General features: G+C 39.0%; 1 protein-coding gene across 5 annotated transcripts in view; it reads right to left on the bottom strand.

Moving 5' to 3' along the window:
• Positions 1-22,889, bottom strand: part of nfat5b (nuclear factor of activated T cells 5b) — a 40,847-nt gene that overhangs the window by 3,126 nt on the left and 14,832 nt on the right. Inside the window, exons 1-12 of one of the 5 annotated variants that reach the window (XM_058400504.1) lie at positions 15,270-15,394; positions 9,924-9,986; positions 8,719-9,295; positions 7,200-7,386; positions 5,753-5,943; positions 5,274-5,446; positions 4,336-4,470; positions 4,181-4,233; positions 2,564-2,696; positions 2,410-2,478; positions 2,186-2,280; positions 326-2,042 (exon numbers count right to left, since the gene is read on the bottom strand). In XM_058400504.1, the coding sequence (XP_058256487.1) occupies positions 326-2,042; positions 2,186-2,280; positions 2,410-2,478; positions 2,564-2,696; positions 4,181-4,233; positions 4,336-4,470; positions 5,274-5,446; positions 5,753-5,943; positions 7,200-7,386; positions 8,719-9,152 (3,187 nt within the window). In that variant the 5' untranslated portion in view covers positions 9,153-9,295; positions 9,924-9,986; positions 15,270-15,394. Of the gene's footprint in view, positions 1-325; positions 2,043-2,185; positions 2,281-2,409; positions 2,479-2,563; positions 2,697-4,180; positions 4,234-4,335; positions 4,471-5,273; positions 5,447-5,752; positions 5,944-7,199; positions 7,387-8,718; positions 13,424-15,269; positions 15,395-22,889 lie in introns of those variants that run through there. The other 4 variants (XM_058400503.1, XM_058400505.1, XM_058400501.1 and 1 more) reach the window with 4 other exon arrangements.

A 22,889-nucleotide genomic window follows, 5' to 3' on the forward strand; every position in this document is an offset into this window, starting at 1 on the left:
GTTGTGCTAGTGTTATTTTTGTGCTTCATGGACGCTAGAAGATATCGCCAGTATAAGGAATGTGAACGGATGTCCATTAGCATTCCTGATCCTTTCAAGCTGTGTGGTAATCATCCTTTTTTTTAGTGCAGCAGGCGGTGTTATTTGGAAATGAGCAGCTGACTGCACAGCATCAACGTGCTTTGAGGTACATCACTTAGAAATGTTTGGACCAATTGGGGGGTTGAAATGTTTTTTTTCTGAGAAAGCCAAAATGAAATAGAGGTTTTTCCTTCTCTTGTTATTGGAAAGATCTGTCCACTCTGTACATAATTGCTATGTTTACCATTCTGTATGTCATAAAGGAAGAGGTTAGGTTGCTGGTTCTGGTTGGGCTGGCTGAGGCTTCCATTCACTGTGGTCTGGAACAGGGATCCAGGTTGCTGTACCGGTGATGAGGTGGTGGTCTGAAGTCCAGCCACACTGCTTGGTGCAGCAAAAAGCACCTCCTGTGAGGCACGCTGTGACGCATGAGGCATTCTTGGCATGTCAGACTGGGCTATAAAGAGATTCACAGAAGGCTGAGAGCCAGTGCCTGAACTTGGTGCAAGCTGCATTGGCTGTTGATCCTGGAACAGCTGCTGCTTACTTGCAGACTGATTATCCACAACAGTGCTCTGATCTTGGAAGGACATGGGCTCGGATGGCACTTCCTGCCTAACAGCAATCATGCCATTCTGGGGGTAGGGCAGTGATGGGTTCTGCTGCTCTGAAGAAATTAGGCTTGTGGTATTCATTGAAGGCATCTGAGGCTGACCAGTGAACATGAGGCTAGTCGGCGGCTGTTCTGGAGACATTCCTGAGCTCAGGGAGTTATAGAGCAACCCGGTCTGGTGCTTGTTACTTGGCGATTGTTGGATGGTCTGAAAGAGAGTACCTGGCGAAGTTTGAGAGGCCTGTTGTGAGGACTGCTGTTCCATGGGTGTGCTCTCTTGAATGGAGGACAGCTGGCTTGTGGCTTGGAACACCGGTTGTGGCTCAAGGCCAGACGTCTGCATAGAGCTAAGGAAAGCTAGCTGCTGGGACTGACTGTTATTTCCAGCAAGCTGACCAGATAAGGCATTCTGGGAGAGAAACATACTATTCGTAGAGTGCTGAGGTTCTGCAGTCAGGCTGGATCTTTCAAGAACGTTCATGGTGTTCTGAAAAAGGGAGGCTTGGACTTGTTCTTGAGTGGGTGAAGCCTTCTGTGTGTGGAAGAGAGCCTCTTGAGGGGACTGGGCATCAGCCAAGGTGTTTGAGGTGTGAAACAGCGGCGAAGAAGAATGAGAAGGGGCTTGCTGAAGAAATCCAGATTGCATGGAGATGAGATCTTTCGCTTGGTGGTACATGACGGCTTGCTGCTGTTGTTGCTGTTGTGGAGGTGGTTGCTGGAAGAGTGTATTACTGTTCTCCACCATGCCTGGCGAAGAGCCCTGCTGCTCTCGACTGCACTGCATTGGAACCTGGGAATGGAAAAGATGATGTTGCAGGTTCTCCAGGACTTGTTGCTGCTGTTGCATCTGCTGCTGGTGTAATTGTTGTTGCTGGATTTGCTTCTGTTGAAGCTGGTGCTGCTGCTTCTTGGCTAGTGATTCTTCTGAATGGAGCTGGATGCTGCAGAACCCCTTTGCCTGCAGCTGGCGAACCGCCTGCTCGAGCTGTGCCACCTCATCCGGAGGTAGGAGAGACAGTTGGTGCTGCGGGCTGTCGTCCATCTGGGCAATCCCCACCAACGTACTAGCTGTGGTCCCTGACCTTTCCTGGGCTAGACTGTCACTGTCTAAGAGGAACTGCTGGGCCCCTTGCTGGAGCAGAGCTTTCCCAGACACATGGAAAGAGTTGTTTTGGGTGGTGTCTTGTTTTTGAATGCTGTTTAATGGTTCCTTGTTGGAGAAAACAGAACCCTGAGGCTGCTCTTGCTCTTTTGGTTGACAGGCTACTGAGTTTGCGAATGTGGGGCTGTTGGTGGAAATGCTGCTCATTTCTAGGGTTTGTTGGGCAGAGTTTATAAGATCAGAGGTCTGCGGAATAAACAATTAGAAGAGAAAAATATTTATTCAGTGGGACTATTACATTACGGTATACAGCATACCATCTACATGCATTTAAAATGTATAGTTCTGTAATAAATAAATAAACAAACAAACAAACAAATAAATATAACCTTAAAGGCTGCAGAGTTACTGGAGACTTCCATTGGAGTCACCTCTTCTGTTTTGACGAGAGGCAAGACAGGGACGAGCAAGGCACTTTCCATTACTGTATAAAAATATATATAAATATATAGGTATGTGAAAATGTATGAACTAAAACCCCAAAAATGCACTGGCTCAGTATTTCTAATAAGTAACCAAATAGACAATATAATTGTAATCTGTTAAAGTTTACCTTTTATCTGTTCCAAAGAACAGGGTTTGCCTGGAGGCCCGGTCTCTTTCTTCACAGATACATCCATAACTATAAATATGCCAAAAAAATGATTAATGAAACAGCTTCTAATGTATAAAATGTCCATTTGAAAATACAGCATATGTGTACAAACCTGGCTCTGGAGTGTATGTAAATGTTTGCACATCATGGCAACGTCCAGCATTAGTCACCACATAGACCCCAACAGACACGGGAGAGGTAATGGCAAGATTTTGATATGGAGGAACTTTGACAATAAGATGATTCTAAATGGGAAGAAACAACAGCAACAAAAAAAACAATTACATAATGTTCAAATATAAAGAGTTATGGACTGGTGGTAATGCCAATGTAAAGAGATAATTGATTATAACTGCATAAAAGATGACGTAACCATGTGTGGATAAGGTTTAATATCGTAATCTCCATTAGTCCAATGGCTAGAATGATTCATACCAGTCACATGATGGCACTGTTGGCTCTCTTGTGCAGCCTTATTGTATTTGATCATACGTTTACTTCATTAAAAGTATGCTTTGGAAATGTATCCCTGTGTCTTATATAGATATATGCACTTCCAATACATTTTACTGATTGAATTCAGTGCAGAGCATAAGCAATTTCACACTAATATTATACTTGAAAGGTATTTATTAGATTGTAATATATCTGCTGTGAGCTCAAGCCATTTTAGTTTTTAACAGGAGACAGGACAAAACGGCCAAGAACGACTGACTGACTCTGAGCTTCTCAACTTCTGACCTGACTTTTTAGCCTAACGTGCATACCCTAAATATTTGCACTTTTCAAAAACAATGTATGCCTACGTATCAGCCTTGCTTCTGTGTATAAGCTTTTATCATTTTTATCCAAAAGCTGCTATTGTAATCATAAGGATCTGCTCATACTGAATTTCCTTTCACCGCTTCTACACCTGCATACTGGTAATATTTTAACATGTAGAGTCTTTTCATGAATTTCAGAGTTTCTTAGTATTTGCTGTGTCTTTTTTTGCTTTAATGACATTTAATGGCACATTCGAGATGGCATGGTCTCCAAAACCTTAGATGTATTTAGACTGAATCAATTGGAGTGTCATCTGAACATGTGCTTCAATAGAGGTGGATGATTCAATAGAAGATTCATTTATCATGGTCATTGTCAAAGTGGCCTCAGAATTTTGGACACCACTTTATGTCCACAGTCAATATGATTTTGAAATTCTGAGTGAAATGTTGTGAGTTTGAATACGATTGTCATTAAAATGAATAAATGTATGAGCAATAGCAGCTATATTTATGTCACTACCTGCAAAAGCTTTGTCACTTGTCTTGGTTACTTTTGAAGTGCACTCACTGTTCACTTTTTTCACCTGTACACCTGCTCCTTTATGCAGTTAGCCAATCATGCTATAACTTCAGCGCATAACTTCATTGTTTGATCCTTACATTAATACATAACATAATTATGCAAAACACTGTGGTAGGATTCCTGTGTATGTCTATGTCTTTCTTTATCCACAAATTTAAAAAAGGAGCTTAGTCATTGTGAAAACAGATGGCTTCTCTCACACCTTCAGTTGAACTGCTATCACTTTTCACAAAAATGTCCCGTCTCTTGTTATCACATTCTATTTTTAAGGAACCGGAGCAGTAGACTGTGTGGATAACATCAGGAATGGAAACAATAATGATGATGCCATCAGTGGATCAGACCAAGCAGGAAAAACACACTGCATGCTTTTCAGTACCTGATGGAAAAGTTCCATGTCGATCTCAGCTTCTGCCTTCCAGGACTTTTCATCTGTGAGAAAGACAATACAACAGAGGTCAGGCTGCATACAAGTCTAATAGGAAACGCTTATCAATTTAGATCAGGCGAGAAGAAGGAGACGTGGCGTCATACCCGAGATGTTCTCTTGAAATATCACTTTGGTTCCCTTGAGAAAGTTCTTTCCGATGATAAACACCTCCTCACCTCCTCGTACTGAGCAGCTGTGCAGACTCTTTCTCAGGATCTCGGGTATTCCCGCAGGTTGAGCTGGAGAGAGAAAACCACACGACTACTAAGACAAACTGTCGCAAAAAAATTGACAAAGAATAGTCAAATCTAGTCTGCCCCGATCCTACGAATAACCATGGTCAGCTACCACCTACACATATTTCTCAAAGCTTCTACTATACTATTATTCATTGTACATATTTTTTAGTATTTGGTTCACTGATGATTTACAGTATAATGAATTAGGCGGTGATTTTGAGTAACCCAAGCTCATCTAGTTCTTCTAAAGTGAACACATTTTTTAAAGTAATTTCAATTGTGGATATTTTTCCCCTGCAGATCAACAATTCATGACAACATGAAATACAAATCATAACAAAAATAATATGCATCTATTAGAGATACACCGATACAAATTTAGTTGGCTGATAAAGAAAGCCTGGTGAAAAAAATGCAAAATAAAATTATTATATTGTCTTAAACATTCATAACAAAATTTCCTTTAAACTTAAATGAACTCATGTCTGTGAATAAACTGATTACTACATTCAGTGTACATTACAGTGGAAACCCAGGTTTAAAACCTGGGTTTCCAACTTGTTTGTCTACATGGACCTGACGGCAGTTCATGTCATATCTGATGCCCTGGTTTGTGAACAGCTGACGGCTTAAAGTAAGACTGGCAGCATAGGCTGCGCTGACCGCTGTAAGATAAATGAAGGTTATTGTTTGTGTGCTAGTAATAATACAAATATATCTTAGTGTATTTGACAAGAGCAGCGGCTGTTTTTGCTAGCCTGTGAGCACCTAACACATATCTAGAATAATCCAAATCTACTCACTGCACAGTATAGGGGAGGACGGTGTTTGAAGAGTGAGCACAGAGCCATCGGCTCGAGGGATGTTCACCCGGAACACCAGTCTAGCACGGGTGCTTTTCTTCTTGGATCCGGCCACCCCGATACGAGCCTCCACATCTGCATTCCTTAGTTTCAGGATGCCCACACAGTCCACACTGTAAAAATATTTATCAGTCAATTCTTAACTTTACTTTTAAGATTTTACCTAATTGCTTATAGTGAGCACTGGAGCTCTATAGACATAGATATTATTATTTTGAATTTAATATATGAATATTTTATTATTTAGATTATTTCTAGACTTAATTTTAATGCTTTTATGTCTACAAAGAAGCCAATTAATCAAAATTAAAAAAAGAGCAAAAACATTTAAAAAAAACATTAGCAATATTAGCTACATGTATATATTTTAGGCATTCTCTTTTATTTTTAATTTTTTAATACAATATATTCATACTCACGCAAGTGTCATGTTATTGCTGGGGTCCATAGGCACTTCGATGACAGTGGTACCCTCGATGTCCACTTCTCTACAGGCGGTGGTGTTCCGCCCTGTCACTCGACAGGCCTGATAGAATCCATGAGGCTTCACACGGCCCGCGTCATTACTTACAAACACCTGCAGGATGACGGGCTCCTTCACACCCTCAAGCTGTGGGGATTAGTTAAAAGAACAGCAGCTGCTGAATATAAACACTCAACTCCTGACCAAACCTAATGACTATATTTTAGTTCAATAAAGGACGTCATCACTAAGCAGAGAGGCAAAAAGCCTTGGATGTAGAGCTAGTAAACAGACGGGGTCTGTGATCCATCAATGGGAAAAATTAACACAATTAAATATGTGTAAACAAGGACTGTGTTTTATAAAGGAGGAGAGATTCAAGACAATTTTGTCTTGAATCTCTCCTCCTTTATAAAAGGAGTCTTTAGTTGTCTATAGGTGTCATTCTCGTGTGTAAACCATGCATTATACACGCTTGTTTCTTGCATGTAAATGTTTGAATTAAATAAAATAAAATAAATAATCAAGTTTTTTAAGATCCAGCAATCACTTAACATAACTAAATGTTACTTTAAGTGGTGTAACATTCAAAATACAGCATTCATCTCTTAGACCCATAGATTATCCTTTTGTTTCCAAGACTAAACCAGTATTCGAGTATTTCTGATGGTCTACTCTAACATGCCACACCACCATGCCATCACCACAAGTGACCTCTCACATACTACTGATAATTTATGTCACAGTTTTCTACAGATCATTGCGAATCATTACCAAGCCACATTTGTTTTTCTGCGTTTCAGATTTTGGACTAACTGGCCCATCACATGAATTCAGTAAAAATAATCTCGTGGCCTGTATGCGAATTGAACATTTTGAATAAAAGACCTGTTATTATGTTAGGTGGAAAATAAGAGGCAATGTGGGGCCATAAACTCAGCTACTGCCAAAACGTGGCAGTGATGTAATTATTTATTAGCCTGTCAAAACGTTTGATGTCTCCTTCCTAATTTCGCAGCAGTTGCATGAATTCTCATGTTTTATATTAGAAAATACATCTTCTGCCAGGCTTATGACTACTGATCTTTGTAATAAATCAGTAATAAACTCTGCACTTGGATTTTGTGACTGTTGTGCAATATTTCGAAATTTATACCTCACTGTTGGAAAAGTTAATCAGCTTGGACCTTTTCACACTTCTGCAGTTCAAGGCTTTTTACACCGAAATTGTTTATGCTGTTTAACTGTCTGGGGTTTGGGAGGTGGGGGCATTTCTTTATGTAAACCTGCACAAGTATTGCAATAAATATATATATGACATATATGATTTATTTCTAGATCTGGAATGCCCTGTATGCATTCTGTGATAAAATCTGATTAAAACAGTGTTTATCTTGCCCCACCTTGACAGTGGGGAAGCCTTGCTGAGTGCGGTCTTTCACAGAACCCCGGCTGCCCTCAGTCAAGTATCGGGCTCTGTGCTGAGTCTCAGGCTGGACGAGGATCTTCAGCTCCTTTCCTTCACTTTTCTGCGGGTACTGGCCACACAATATCCCACCTTTCTGACCGGACGCTTGGTTTCCATCGGGACTAGAAAGCAAAGAGAATGTCACTATAGAGAGTAGCTTCAGGGTCATGGCTATCCTGTTGCACATACTGAAGTCAGCTGGCATCATGAAACAAGGTTAAAATTACACTCTGGGATGGTGTAGTAGTGCCAAATTAGCACCCTGAAGATCTAAACTTAACATCATACTAAATTAAACCAAGAGTGCTTATTTAGTCAGTGAGGAGCAGCTTTAATAAAAAAAAAAAAATCAGATGAAAAGAAAGGGAAGAACAGTGTTGCATAGAGATTTTTAATCAAGATGCAATACATGATCAGTGATGGAAATCTCAAAGCAGTGAGATATTCACAAGTGGACTGAATAAAACAGAGAACAATCTTGTGACTCATCTCAGCTCTTTACAAAGAGACTAAACAGAATTTAGACTGAGTGATCATTGTTTATGTTGTGATGCCCAGCTCCACTTCATCACCAACCTGCTGGGGGGGGTCAAAGGAGACATTTTGGGGCTATGAGCTACTAGTTATGATACAAAAGTACAGTCAAAGTGGGAATATTATAAGGCTAATATGATGATAAATTGGATATGTGAAAAGTTAACCAGTCTATGAGCCATAGCACTCATCTTTCACATACTTTTGTGGCTACAAGCTTCAGGATCTTGAATGTTGCATATTGATTGTCTCTTTTGATGAATATCCAGTTTCTGACAGAAAACCTTCGTTATGGTATCAATATTGTGATACATTTCTTGAGAACTGCCGATATTGTGGACATTAATATCTATTTAAAATCTTTATTAATATAAACTTTAAATATGCACTAAAATCTGGCAATAAAGCTTTGCACCCTGTAGGCTAAATTATATGTACTGGATGAAAGAGTAAATGACCTCCTAAGACCTCAAATTGTCCATCACAAGATCTCACAAAAGCCAGAATCCAAGCTTTCGCAAGAGAGTGGTATGTTTGGTAACAAAACATGGCCTAGCCCTGTGCATTACAGTGAAAGAGAACATTTGACTGACATTGAAACCGAACACCGTAGAAACTATCCCGGAACATGCTGGCAAACGGGCTGGATTATTTATTTTACCTCCCGCTAACTGTTTAAAACAAAACTCGAAACTCTTCATTACGTTTAAAAGCCCAGATGCGCTGACCTTTTTTTTTTGCAATGGAGTGCTCTGAAAAGCTCTTCAAAACTTTTCCATCAGAAACTGGTGCAAGGAAGTGCACATTCATGGAAAGAGACAAGAGATCGCATTATAATACTCAAGATCCTGAAGCTTGTGGCCAAAAAAATTGTGCAAAAGATGAGTACCATGGAGCATCAACTGTAATCACTCACTCACCTTGCTTTGCTACTGGCCTTGTTTTCCGAGCTAAATTTGGAAAGCACAAAGTGTGGACCTTTGGCACTGTCTGCATCAAACACATCCATGCTGGCCTCTTCAACAGGCACCGGCTTTGGCCCTGGCTTCTGACGTGGCGTGCGTTTGCGGGCCTTGCGTGGAACCTCCGTGTTGTCGTTGTAAGAACTGGAGCTCATCATGCTGAAGTTGGAGAGCGAGTTTTCCATCCAGATGCTGTTGCTCTGCTCCGAATCCAGCAGCGTATCGTCCTGGCATCCTGACATGTGGCTGTTGTCGAACAGGTCCTCCGGGGGGGGCGAGATGTTCAGCACTGGACGTTTGGGAGGGGTCATCTGATGGTGGTGCTGATGCTGAGAGCTTCCTCCGGCCTTATCTCCACAACCCCTGCTTAGTTTGGCTTCCGTGGAGAGCATATCTGCCTTCCGACGGCTAGTTGCCTCTCCCGAAGTCCCGGCATCCTGTTCTGTGCATAAGGAGTGCACAGCGAAGCTGGAAGAGGTGGAAAAAGCACTGCTGGCACTTCCCTTGGTCTTAGCAGAGGTGATGGAGGAGGCATCTGCAGTGTGTACAATTAGACAGTGAATAAAGGTTTCTCACTTAGTTTGGCTACCAGTCCCAGCTAAGCAGCGAAATTTCCACACAACTGCTTGCTTTGTGGTTTGAATATCCAATTACAATTGTTTTCCAGTTTTTATTAATGCATCATAGTGTGTGTGAGGATTGTGGCCATAAACTACTAAAAGTCTTGTGAGGAAAAGAAAACAAGTTTGGGGGTTAACATTACCAAGCAATTTTTTTTTGCTCTGAAATGCAACCTAAATAAATGCTACATGTTAAGTTCATTTTGGCTCATTCTTTCTAAAAACAAGGACACCTCATATTGTCTTTACATAGACTGTGCCAATATAACGCCGTTCTGCTTTTAACAGTAGAACATGTGGCCTGTGCAGATCTAACCTCTGCACATTGTGTTACTACAGCAAGATCAGATATAGATCATTTTTTCATCCATATGAGTTCATTAATTTGCTCAGGCCGGATTAGAAATATTGTGTCAAATGATGCATTACAAATGATGGGTTTCTTTTGTCAGATTTAGGTTTTTTCCTTTTTTTTTCCTTTTCTTTTTTTGTTGTTTTTGGGACTGAGCATAGCCACAGAAACAAAATAAACCAGCTTCTGACCTATGAAGCAGAGAACTGCAGACCATTTTATATGCAGACACTCCCTGCTTCAGAGGGAAATTCCTGGAATAAAAACGAGACAACGAATGAGTAATAAAATGCTGACCATTGCATATTATTTTCAAAAGATGAAAGGAATTTTTGAATGAAGTTCAAAGAATCAATTGAAAAAACAAAACAAAACAAAATCACTAATCATCACTAGTGAGTCTTTGAAATCCAAATGGTTCAGTCCATGTCTCATGTCTCAAGTCTACTTTGAGCCCTATTGGGGGAATTAATGAAATACAGGTTCAAGAATGACATGAAAGTACAGGACAATTTGAAAGCGTTTACGTAAAGAAAGGGCGGACAAAAGGATTGAGATGATAAAATTGACAGTGTGAGAAAAAAGAAATGTAAAAATCTGGTGCTGGTAGGCGGTCAGGGCAAAAGCAGGAATCGGAATTAACATCAGATAAACATTTTTTTTTCTCCTGCCTGAAAGAAGTGATGAATAGGATATGAAGTGCTATGAAGACATGGATAAAGGAAAATGATAAAACTGACTTTTCAAAGCAATGCATGGTTTTCTATTTAACTAATGAACTCCACTCACCCTAATCTATTCATCCCCGGTCTGGCCTTGCTCAAATACGTGGAAATAACATCCTGAATTTAACAAAACCCAGGAAAACACACTTCATACTATCGCTACAATAATACTGAAAATAAGATCATTAAGGTTTTTTGTCCCTGTTCATATGCAAGAAAAATATTACCAGGTATTTTAGGAACAATGTCACAGATGTTAATGAACACATTAACATTTAATAGGAGCCATATTTATAACAGCAAGAAATGGAAAATGACAAAGAATGACAAGTTAATTCGACTGTAATTAGGCTATCTATATTTTAATGCAATTTTAAAGCAAAGTTTCCCTTCTTAAAACCAAGTAAACAAGGAATGTAAAACATTACAGCTCATTGAACCTAAAACAGAAGTAAGAGATGCTTTTTAAATTATTATTATTTTCGTTCACACTATTATTCCTCTTCTGTAAAGGTCGCTTGACAGGATATGACTAATCTTGAAAACGTCTCATTTGAAACCTTTCGAAGCTTACACTGTGTTAAATAATTCACACTGTATGTTATTTTGGCTTAACTAGGATATAATCTTACTAAAGACATTCTTTCTCAGCTGATTTCGTATACAAGATCCCTGTTGCTCTGCTGCTTAACGCTCACTACAATAAGGCTCAGAAGATCAGAAGATAATATGCAGGTTCGAATCCCAGGACTGGCGGAGAGCCTCAGGTGGCTTATACTGGAACAGTTTAGATGTTTATTTAAGCCCGAGATTGCATATGAATGCAGTTGTTTTAGGTAAATCTTTTATTTCTACCCTTTAAGTCTGTTTAAACTGAATATTTGCCTTTAAAAAGTGTAATTAAACAGAGAGGAAATTATTATAGCAAGTATTATAGTATTAAAGTATAGTTACTAAAATCCCTCTGCTTTATTATAACTATTTAAGATCAGTCACTGCCTTATAAATAAAAAAAAAATTAATATTGAATTGAATATTGAAATAAAAGCATTTAATCAAACAAAGGAAAAAAAGAAATTGTTGAAAATAACAGTAAATAACATTTTTCCACCCATTTGACAAAAAGAAAAAAAAGAAAGAAACCCAGGAGGCTCAAAGAAGCTATAAAGCATGTAAAGTAAGCATATATAAAGAAAAGTAAGCATAGGCATTAGGTAAGCTTTAAAAGATCTGGCTTAATTCAGACCAAACATAGATATGATTGTTGTTCTGAACGTTCGCTATGCTACTATGAACTCATCCATGGCAGTGTGTGCAAACTGAGCTCTTAATGTTATATATTAAACACTGCTAATAATAATGAACGAATTACAGCAGAAATCTGCTTCTATCATGCCCTAAAGCTAGAATGATAGTATGACAGCAGGGAGAACTCGACTATTTCTGCAAAACTCACAATGTGAGATGTTCTAACTGCTTCACCAGTTTCTTTTTCTTTTACTTCTTTTTTTTTCGCAGTATAACATGTTATTTAACCCGTCTCTTTCATTCACATGACGCGTTTGGACTGTAAAAAGTTCAAGTTTTTAGGTTAAAGTGAATCTTAACTCACTAGGGGGCACCTGATGATCCACCCTCCATCAGTGACCAGCATTTGCTCCACCAAACCGCATGTGCAAATATTTGCAGGATTTTCATTTTATTTCAGAAATGGCTGAGGCAAAGCATTAGTTCACCGTATAAAAGATTAGTTTATGCTCCAAATCTTAATAAAATGCAAAATAAAATGCTCAACCATTAAAATAGAATTAAACACATTTATATTAAAAAAAAGAGCTTTATTAGCAATATAAGCATGAAAGGCTTGTTCACAGTACCGCTTGAGAACAGGCGAAAATAAAAGTCTGATTGCCCTCGAGTAGACAATCATTTGTAGTAGTATGTGAAAAGGAAATATGAAAAACAAGCGCTGGAGCCCAGTTGATGAGATACACATGGTACCAGAGGACAGGGTGGACCAGCCCGAGCTACAAACGTTGGCATGTGATGACGAGCAAAGCTATGAATAGCAGCCCTTAAAAAACAGTGGGGAGGGGAGTGCAAAGCGCGCAGAGATGCATATAGCACATGTGCTTTTGGAGGCTTCGTGTGGTTCAGGACAGGTGTTTGAGGAAAAAAACAGGCGAGGGCTCTCTTTGCATAGAGAAGTGAAATGTATGGAGAGAATAAGCAGGAGCCTACATTATAGTTATGTCCTTATAAAAGTTTCTAAACACTGTTCAGATCATATTGAACCGGGTGAATGAGTACACAAACGAACATATAAAAAATAAAATAAAAAATAATAACAAAAAAAAAAAAAAAAAAAAAAAAAAAAAACAGAAGAGGAAAAATAGGCAGAAGATTTAAGGCCGATTTGAAGTGAAACCTGCTGTCTCGAGTTAAGATATAAACTGGAAATACTTCACCTTCCTTCAGCTACAGCCAGCATGTCCTGCCTCATGGCTGCAGTTGGGTACTGATGTCCAAAGGCAACAGACTTCTGGTTTACTCAAACTCACCTTAAACCTAGGTACTTTGATAAAGGAGTAGAGTAAAAAAAATACTAAGGTGAATCTCATATGTATTTATTTTCCTGGGAAAAGTTTAATGAGGAGTTTTCCTGCTGAAAAAAGGAGCAATTCTTTTCTTTTTTCTTTTTTTTCTGGAGGTCTTTTATTTTCTCCCCAGTCATGCAGTTAAGTTTGGTGACTGCAGTAATATAAAAAGTGGCCAAACCAAAACAAATGTCCAAACATTCTTAATAATATGGCAAAAAATGGTTTATATGACCTCCTGTGGTTATTTTTTTGGATCCAGCTTGCTGTCTATGGACCTTGATCCTAATAGTGAGATAAACCTCCCTTAAACTCCTTACCAAGAATTCAATGAGAGGGATAGAATTATAGTTTTTAACTAGATATTAAAAAAAAAAAAAAAAAAAAAAAAAAAAAAAAAAAGTAAACAGTTAATTATTGTTATCTAAATATAAATGTCACTTAAGAAATCATGAAGTATCTTCTTGTTCCAGGGGTCAGACCTAAACAAAATGTACCATACATTTTTCACCACCTATAGCTTACATATTTGGAGAAGCCACTCTGAAAAGATGTAATATTAATAACAATAAAACAATTAACAACCCCCTCCATGACCACTTATGACAGGGGCCTTCAGTCTTATCCACAAAGGGCTGGTGTGGCTGCACATTTTCATTTTTATAGCCTTTTTTGCATGTTTTAAATACAGAAATCAATCCAGTGAAGGATTAGAAAAAAGCCTGATAAACCTCCAGTTCTTTAGCAACCTCTAACGTTTAAATAGAAAACCCAGGAACATGGTGCTAACCTAGTGTTAGTTCATTACAGTAGCTAGCTGGAGTGTTAGTGGAGTCTTGCAGGCAGCCTAAAGGTGGATACTGGGACAGATCCATTTCTAGTGCTGCTCATATGGAGCTTGGAAGCTGATAAGAGCATCTGAATACACTTTTTCTCAGATATTTGAGTTACAGATACATTATTTTCTGTGATGTATTTAATAGATCAACATTTTAAACCATTTTTCTTTGCGTTGTTTTTATCAACTATAGGGTGAATTTACACTTTAAAAACCTAAAAACAAATCCCAAAAAATTCAATTTGATAGAAATTAGGTCTACAGTGTATCATAAGGAATCCAGAGTGACAAGAAAATGCTTTGAGATTCAAAAAAATGAAGGACAAAAACAAAAAGAACCAGAATGAAATAGGTGCTTACTTATAATGAAGTTTAAACCTCTTTTTTTTTTTTTTTTTAAGTGTTCTACTCAGATAGCTAGTTTACCACAAAAAAATTAAGCTTAGTACACACCTTGGGTCACTATATGTAGAGAACTTTCTAGCTAGTTAGGTTATGCTGATATTAGCTTGCTGGCAATCGCTGGAAGCTGACAGAGTTGAAGTTAGACGTTTTTTCAACTTGCTCCATACATAGAGCATCTCTCAGACTCTCATGAGAGTCTGGTGCCTTCTCATCATTAAATTAAAAGGCAGTGAGTAGGATATAGCCACAGTTCTCATTGTACAGTCCAGGGGCTTTAAATTCACACACCATGCCCCTTCTAACTCACCTGATTTAGCCCAGGAAGAAGTCAGGAACGAGTATGTGTTTTAAATGAGGTAGAAAGTTATCGATATACAATATTACAATGCTGCAGCTGGAGATTAGGATGTTCGCTGCTAAAGACTGCCAGCAAGCTAACATTAGCATAGCCTAACTAGTATACTAAATAGTGTACTAAAATGCATAAGCATTGAGTGCTTAACATTACTGTAACTATTTGAGTAGATAGTTTTATGCTCTTACCTCAATCTGGTTCTTCTTCCCTTTTTTTGTTTTCTCCTTCTCTTCACATCACTTTGCGGTCATGGCATAGGACCATGATCAGCTAAATGCTTCATTTGACTACTCTGAAAGCATTTTTGTTCCCCTAAAAGTCCAGGATGAATCACTTTTGTCTTACTGACCATAAAAATCTGTATTTAGGGTTAATTCAGGAATGTGTACTATAATCCTACCCCTGGCAAATTCAAAACAAAAAAAATTAAAGTGTAAATGTATTAAATACACCTCAGAAAAATGGAAGTCTATTTAATGCGATGATGTAGGTCATTGAAATATTTTTCTAAAAATATGTTAATACTGTTAGCAGCTTCTAAGCACCATATGCTCATTGATATCATGGTACTAAAGTGGAAACAAACAAACAAAAAAAAAAAGGTTGGGGAACTTTACCTGAAGCTACAGTTGTTGGGGGGGAACTTGTCCCTCCTCCACTTTTCTGACTCATTGCTGCAATTTTCTGCTCGAGACAAGGGGGCAACTGCAACTCTTTGGGGAGAAGATCATACACTGACTCTGGAAGAGAAAGAGAAGAGGAAGAAGAAAAAATAACAATGAGCAGGAGTGTAACATGATCACATATAGTATAATATTCATAATATTGTAGAAGTGCAAAGAGGTTTGCTGGTCCTCAGTTCTTTAATATGATCTGATATTAAATCTCAGCCATGACTAGCATATCCTTAACCAATGCTAAATTTCACAGTGTCGATAAATAAAGGGTGTTTGTATTGTTGTTCATTCACGACATTTCCATTACTTCCTGTGACATTCAAAGTGTTGGCCTTCAACTCATCCTCGAATAACCCCCCCGGGGTGCTACATTAAACCTGACACAAACCTTGGCCATCAACCTGGAAAAAGTCCTGACCATTTTATAAATGGCCAAGGGCAGTATTATATTCTAGAATATAAGAGCCAAAAGCCAGTGACTGGCTGCAGGACCCCTCTTCCCAAGACAGCGGGCTATTTTAAGCGAACAAAAGCACAATGCCCTCAAACCATGTTTAGTATGCCAGCGAGCATTGCTGAGCAGCTTTAGGATCGTCCAGTGTGGCAGTGGCTCGTCATTTAAGGGGAAGTCACATGTATCAAGAGGTTGAAGTAACAGTATTTTCACTTTCTCCATAAAGCCTCATTTGCATTTGCAGCTGTTCTGACAGACATCGGTCAAACATAGTGACCTTTATTGTATTTTACGTCACTTCTCTGCTATGTGGTAGAGGAACTGCGACCAGAATAGCCGACGGTAGGCAAACCTCTGCTTGGCAAAACAAAACAGGTGCTATTGCACTCGGACAAGCTCATTCAGCTAACTTTTCTGTCATGAATTCAAGAAAAATACCTGGTTTCTTTGTTTTTTTTTCCTCTCTCCCTTCTTTTAATACGGTGTGAAACTCAGGCAGACAAGTGTGCAGGTGGAGGCAGACAGCCGCTTCAGTGAACACCATTAAAATGTGTTTACGGCAATGAGGCAGCGAACGACAAAGACTCTCTATTCATAAGGGGCTTGTGGGCAAACAGAAGGCTCCGAGGTGCATTTTAGAGAGACAAAAACAGTTTTATGGCCACGGCTAGTTCACCGCCTTCGTCTCTTTACGGATGACGTTACGAGAGCGGTCACAGTTTCCTTGTTGAACCTGATGCATTTGTTAAAATCTTACGTGTTCTTGTGAACACAAAATATAACGTCATTTCCAACACTGACGTCTTTGTTGTACGGTAACATTTCAACACAAATGGCAAAAACTTGTTTCACTTTTGTCTTGTCTCTCGTGTGCGTTACTATCTGAAGACAGGAGGAATTTTTTTCTGGAGGTATACCACAGATGACTCACCAGATGATTTGTGATTTCGGACTTAATTGAATTTGAGAAAGCCGGTTTCTCAGTTGCAGCTCTCTCTGATCTCAAGCCAAAACAACATTTGCTTGATGAATCAGTCTTTCACGGACACCACGGTTAAAAGAAAGAAAAACACACCTAGCTGGAGAGAATCTCTTTTAAATGGGCCTGATGGAAAGTACAACCCTCTGTTACGACTACATGAACGCAACTGACTGTTTTAGCTTTCAATCATTCTACAATCTTCATGCGTGAATAAATGTATTGCAGGAAGAAAAAAAGCATTGTCACTAGATACAGACCCAGGGATTTCACTATTCCAGCAAATGAACCCAAGCTTTCGAGACTTTTAAAGATGTTTAAAGATGACTGAACATAGAAGTATGTAGTTTATCCTTGGACCATAACTCAGTTTTCCAAAGAGATTTTCCTAGCCATGTAATATTTTTCTCTGGCTTAAACCAACGTTAAAATCATGTTCTACAGCTTACACATATAAATAATAAGAAAAATAAATGAATATCAAACCTTTAAGCATTAAATGTAGCTGTTTATTCTGCCTTTGTAGCCTGTCCACCCCAAGGTTCACTGTATTTTGCATGCTGTGATGCTTTTCTCCTCACCACGGCAGTAAAGAGTGATTATTTCAGTTACTATAATTTCTCAGACCATCATTTTACACGAGGTATACACTCTGTGGGTACTGCAAGAGGGTGGAAGATCAATTTTTAAATAAAAATATTTTCAATTATCATGATTGATGAAAAAATCTAAAGCTCTGACACAAAAACAAACAATCCATAAGCCGACAACAACAAATGAATATGGAATGAGTGACACGTCCACTGCCCTCCATCTCACATAGTAACGTCTGATTTTCTCACTTGAAAGATGTCATGCCCTTAATTTCTGTCATAGTAAACAGAGTATGTTTTGAGGTTATTAATATGAAATAAAATCTTATGTGTAAATATAGGAAGTGCGCTTCATGGTGAGGGTGTTAGTCGTTATTGTACGTACAGGCCCAGAAAACATGCACTCAGAGCTCCAACTGCTGCAGAATCCGTACCTGGCCTGTTTCTAAGTGTTTCCACACACTCTGAGAGAAAATTCCTGTCCTCTTTCAATTTCCTCTCACACAACCAACACACTGCGGCTGCTGTTTATGTCACAGACCTGAGTAGAATGAAAACAGAGTGCTGTTCATGGAGAGAGAGTCATTTCGTTGCTGTTCTGGTTTTTCCTGGAGACCTCCATTAGAGTTTTTCTTCATTTGAGCTGTTAATGTTATTACACAAAAATCTTCACTTTTCAGGTAAAAAAAAAAAAAGATGTTTTATTTTTATTTGTAACATTGAACATTTGACCTCTAGCAATGAAATGCCTCTGAATCCCTTTTCAGAGTTTAAAAAAAAAAAAAAAAAAAAAAATCCGACACAAGGTGTGTTGGTAAAGTGTCGGACAAACGAAAGCTGCCAGAACGGCTTCAGTGCACTTTGGCACAAATCTCTGGACTGGAGTAATGATCACTTCTTCCTGAAGAAATTCGTTTCGTTTGGTGTTTTGATGATGCTGGCATCTCCCTTAAGTGCTCTACAGGGTTGAGAGCTGGTGACTGTCAGTGTTATAGCACACAAATTAAAGTATTTTTATACTCAACAAACATTCAGCGAGAGCACATGCCCTGAGGATGGGGCAGGGTCATCCTTCGAGAGACCACGCCCTTCGGGGTAAGAATCGTTCTATTGTGGGATACAGGTGATCGAGATGCCAGAAGGCAAGTAGTGACAACCCAAATATGTATTTATTTGTATTCCTGTTCCACAACACCCAGGAGACAAACACAACCACTCCCCTCCCACCATATGTTAATACAGGTCAGTTGCTCAGTGTGTGTGCCACTGACCAGGAAAGAAAGAAAAAAACAACAAAAATAAGTAACGGCAGTGAAACAGACCTCCGTCTCACACCGAGCGGAGTAACACCAATCTGCAAAGCGGCTTCAGAAAACTCAGTATATGAGGAAAAAGTGTAAAATTAGCAAGAGCTGGAGCGATCTAAGAGGCGCTTTTAAAGATTCACTGGGGCGAAAGGGATCTCTGTTCAGGGGGCCGCCAGAGATTTAAGTGAAGGCTTAACGTTTACAGCTGCGGCCACATAAGAGCTGCCGAGAACACCATAGCAACGAAAGCCACCGTCTCCACGTCTGGCAGGCTTTCATCATGCGAGCGGTCAGGGGAGGAAGGAAAAAAGAACCAACCTACAACACTTCACAGTCATCATATATATATATATATTACATATTACATACATGTATATATATTTAAATGAAACACAAAAGGAAATAATCTATTTGCATTATGTATTTACATTTAAAGCAACTTCAAGATCACTTTTGGATGAAAAACATGATCTAGCTCTAGATAAGGCAAGCACTGACAATGCAAACATGCTTCTATTCAAATGAACTGCTCTCCTTTGTCATGTCTTATATTCAAATTAAGGAGAGGGAAAAAAAAACAAGCATGCAGATATGCATCATAAGAGTGTTTTCAGCAGAGCGGTTCTATTAAATCAGCAACGGAATCATGATGGGAAAAAATAAACATTTCCATTTCCCATTTCTTGAGCTAGAAATAAAAGAAATGTCCACTTGTACTTTGGAGTTATAAAACAGACCAAATGTTTAGCTGAGAAATATTTTTATTTGTAAGATTAGGAATGTGAAAAAGATGCTTGCTGCATCACAAACTCATATTTAAGCTCTTTCACCTGCTCCGTTTTTCAACATGAGCTGGAAACGTTTGTCTGTCATGATAGAAACGGGTTTTTCTGTAGAGAACATCTAAATATCTAAACATACGCATTGCCACAGAGAACACTCGTGCACTGATTGAGAGAGAGAGAGAGAGAGAAGAGGAAATTATCGTTTTTCTTGATTAGATTAGTGAAAGCAGCATAGATGTGACTGCGACCCTGAGAAGGAGAAAATTACTGAGGGTACATCACCAAATGAACAAACATCAAATGATAGATAGATAGATACTTTATTCATCCCAAAGGGAAATTCACGAATGTCAAACCTCTTAATTCGTAGTAGGCTTCGAGTCTCTCATTACTTTTACACCATCTTCAGATTTTTCACGACAGTAGTCAGAAATTACGACGCATTCTCTTATGCAGGCTTCACCACCAAATCCTTTCAAAACTGGGAAATGTCTGAATGGAAACGTAGCTACTCTAAGAAATATGAGTGGACAAAAATAACATGCTAGACGTATATGTGTTTTGCAATAGTTTTTTACTTAGATATTGGCAACAACGCGAAGATCAAACCAAAACGAAATACTTTGAAACATGTTGTAGTATCAGAGCATGATTTTGGATGCCTGTCCATATCATTACTAATGAAATTACCGCTATTATCTTATCAGTCTTAGTAAGAAGAAAAACGTTCCAAATTCATCAGACCCATTTAAAAGAGCAGTACATCTTTAACTCAGCCCTTGTTCCCCGCTTGCTTTTTCTTTCTTTGCTGTAAATGTATTCATAGCACAGTTGGCCCACGGCTGCCCAAGCAGAAGTGTAAACACACTCTTTTCAGATAATTGACATAACCCCGCGGTGGCCATATTGACGGCAGCGTTCAGACACAAATCCATGTGATGCAGTGTCTCGGAGCGTTGCCTGTTACCACTTAACCAGAGATAACACTTCCACTTCGCCCAAAACACTTCGCGCTGAATTATAAACACAATCGCAGATAAATCAGATGAACTCCCAGGTCACTAATTACCCATCACAATCTTATTATAAGTGGATATAAGGCTGAATTTTGCATCCTCACACAATATCAACAGAGCCAAATGGATTTTAAAAAAAACGTCACAAGGGTGTAGAGCACAGGATCAGATTTCAAGAATGCTCAAATATGCAGCATTGCTGTTCTGAAATTTTACCCAGATGCATGTCACATATTTTGCAAAAGTTACAGTTAAATTCACAAGGTGCTGCTTTCCAAATCCTTGAATACATAAATGCTGCGTTCTATTGTATTTGGATAAACAAACAAACAAACAAAAAAAACAACTACTTGGAATTGTGCATTTGAAACGGTAGCCTGAGTCACAAATCCAATTTGGAAACTTAGACAAGGCCTCTGGCAAGCAATAAACATTACTCCCTTTTGAACCAGCGCACATTGTGGGTTTCATCAGTAATGTAAATCAGATGATTTGCATTTAACGACTTGATCTGAAAAATAAATAAATAAAATGAAAAAACAATAACCTTTTGATAATCTGTCCTATGTCAGTTTTCAAGCACATGACTCTCTAGATGTTGCTATAGTAACTAATATGATTGACCCTCTCTGATGCGTTCTACACACGATTTGAACAGGCAGATCGATCCTTCACTTCACATGATGCTTTATCGCTCGCTTGTTTGATGTACAGCCGAGTTCCTCTTCCTGTACGAAACGCCTGGGCCTTTGCTCCTCGGAAGCAGCCCTGACGAAACACGATCCACGCTTTAGACACTATTTACATGCATGTAAATAATCGCAGAGGACCTCGTATTATATGAGCCGCGTTATAAATTAGTAATTGAAACAATAGACTCAACTCTATTACAAGCTTAGAAGCTACTCAGGTAGGGGAATAAAAAATCTCTTCCCAAAAAGAACAGAAAGTTGGCCAGTTTTATGATCCAGTGTCACTGCATTTCTTAATCAGTGGTCTAACCTTGATGTACGAGGCACACACAGGATAAGGAGGATGTTTTTTCCATGTGCAACCGGATACGTGTAATCTGTTCCTCTGATGTATCTCAAGCATTTGCTGCATTGTTTTGGAAATCAGTGAGGGGGGGAACAAAAAAATAAATGCAAAGCGCCTCTGAGGTGGCTTATATTGTTTTTTGTTACTGCAATGTTTGCCAGAGTGATACTGCAGAAAGCTAATTGACCCCTGAAACAAATCACTAATGATAATGAGGGATAACGACGGCCAATTTAGCGTTGGTTTGGCGCTAAATATAATACTCGGGTACACTTTAAATAATTAGCATATGGACAGACCGTACGACAAACCCTTCTGTTTTTGATTGCATACACAACGCTCTGTAGGAAATATTGTTTGTTTTCGGCTGTTGGGATTTAATGGAAACGAATTGCACTAATTACACCCAGGACATTTGGAACCTGCGGTTGGATGTGGCACAGAGATTCATTTCGGCAATCCTTTTTTTTTTTGTTCAGCATATGACCTCAACAACCAGCACATGAACGACGGCCAGGGCAACTGAGAAGGCTCGATAGTGAGATCCCAGCAACTGACACCACAGGAGACTGGGGTAAAAAAAATAAAAATAACCAAAAATCCAAACAAACAAATAACAAATAAAACCCACAGAAGCCAGAAAACGAAGAGCAGCCAAACAGGTAAGCAATGTCATTTTAATGTCCTTGCAATAATGACTTGGTTAAAAAATAAACAAAAAAACAAACAAACAAATAAATAAATAAATAAATCCCTCACTTTAACTTTTCTCCATGTTTCCCCCCGTGAGAAGCGTCTCCAAATACCTCCTCTGAAAACTGCTTGTGTTCCTACTATATTACAGTGTGTGTGTGTGTGTGTGTGACTAAAGTGTGGTGGACAGCAACGGGGTTGCTAAGCTACTCTTATAATAAGCACAAGCAGACAACACCAAGAGAAGGTGAAAAGTGTTGCTAACCATGGAGCAAAAATTAGCTGTGCTCTCTGAGCGGGAGGAGGATACTTACTCTCCTCTGTCAATCACAGCAACATTAACCAAACCTGAGAGTCTCTGAGGTCATGTATGTAGAATAGAGTGGATAGCACATTTCATCAGAGGGTGTCCTGGCTTGGTCTCATTAAGATGGGAGGACAGGATAGTGGGAGGGTGACCAAATTGTAACAGAAAAAATGTTTAAGGGAAGTTGCATGAGACTGTCCTGTGACCTGTGAGTAATGAGTATGATGCATACTTGCAGATTCAGAGTACAGTATATTTGGATTAGAAAAAAGCAGATTACTATATTGCGACAAGCCTTTTTAAACGTAAAGCCCGACCTACTGTGCCACATGAGGCGGTGAGAGTCAGCTGGCTGTCCAGAGAGGCAGCTCATCTATGGAGACAGTAG

This window comes from Hemibagrus wyckioides, linkage group LG10 (assembly GCF_019097595.1).
Source record: "Hemibagrus wyckioides isolate EC202008001 linkage group LG10, SWU_Hwy_1.0, whole genome shotgun sequence".
NCBI classification, from domain to species: Eukaryota; Metazoa; Chordata; class Actinopteri; order Siluriformes; family Bagridae; genus Hemibagrus; species Hemibagrus wyckioides.